General features: G+C 55.9%; 1 protein-coding gene across 1 annotated transcript in view; it reads left to right on the top strand.

The window, feature by feature from the left end:
* The window catches only part of LOC121918802 (ribonuclease Y-like), a gene marked incomplete at its 3' end in the record, with an annotated part of 1,075 nt that extends 598 nt beyond the window's left edge, over positions 1-477 (top strand). The window contains exon 2 of the mRNA XM_042444786.1: positions 1-477. This exon is cut by the window's left edge and continues 1 nt beyond it. Within this exon, the coding sequence (XP_042300720.1) occupies positions 1-477 (477 nt within the window).
* Positions 478-499: the final 22 nt, after the last annotated feature.

Genomic DNA, 499 nt, shown 5'->3' with positions numbered 1-499 from the left:
GGGCTCGACAACGCCTTGGTCTCACCCCGGAAGCGGCGCGGAGACGCTTCAGACGAACGGACAGGAAACCGAACTCATCTGACTTCGACCTGGCTTATGCAGTTCAACGGAAAAGGGAGCTTTGGTTTCAAGTAGCTAAGGCAACCACACTGGAGGCAGCCTGCTTCCTCATTGACTTGGAGCAGTTCCTTGCGCATTATCCCCCGGAGGTGGTCCAATATGTGCTGGACAAGAATCCTAGTGACATGCAAAAGGCAGCAGAGGCGGCATGCCGGTACCGGGAGTTTAGAGGAGACCTGCCTGCATTGCCCAATGCAGGCCATCCCAAGAAACCCCAGCCTACTCATCACTTCCCTCGCAAGGACAACTCCCAAGTTCAGCAGCCTAAAGCTGCTGCACCCAATCCACCTCAACAGCCTCGCCAACCTCAACCCTCGCAACCACAAGCGTCGCAACATCCCTCATCGTCTTCACAAGGCAAACCTAAGGCCAAAGAGGC

This window comes from Sceloporus undulatus, unplaced genomic scaffold (genome assembly GCF_019175285.1).
Source record: "Sceloporus undulatus isolate JIND9_A2432 ecotype Alabama unplaced genomic scaffold, SceUnd_v1.1 scaffold_39116, whole genome shotgun sequence".
Taxonomy (NCBI): Eukaryota; Metazoa; Chordata; class Lepidosauria; order Squamata; family Phrynosomatidae; genus Sceloporus; species Sceloporus undulatus.
This window is presented reverse-complemented; position numbering and strand designations above follow the sequence as displayed.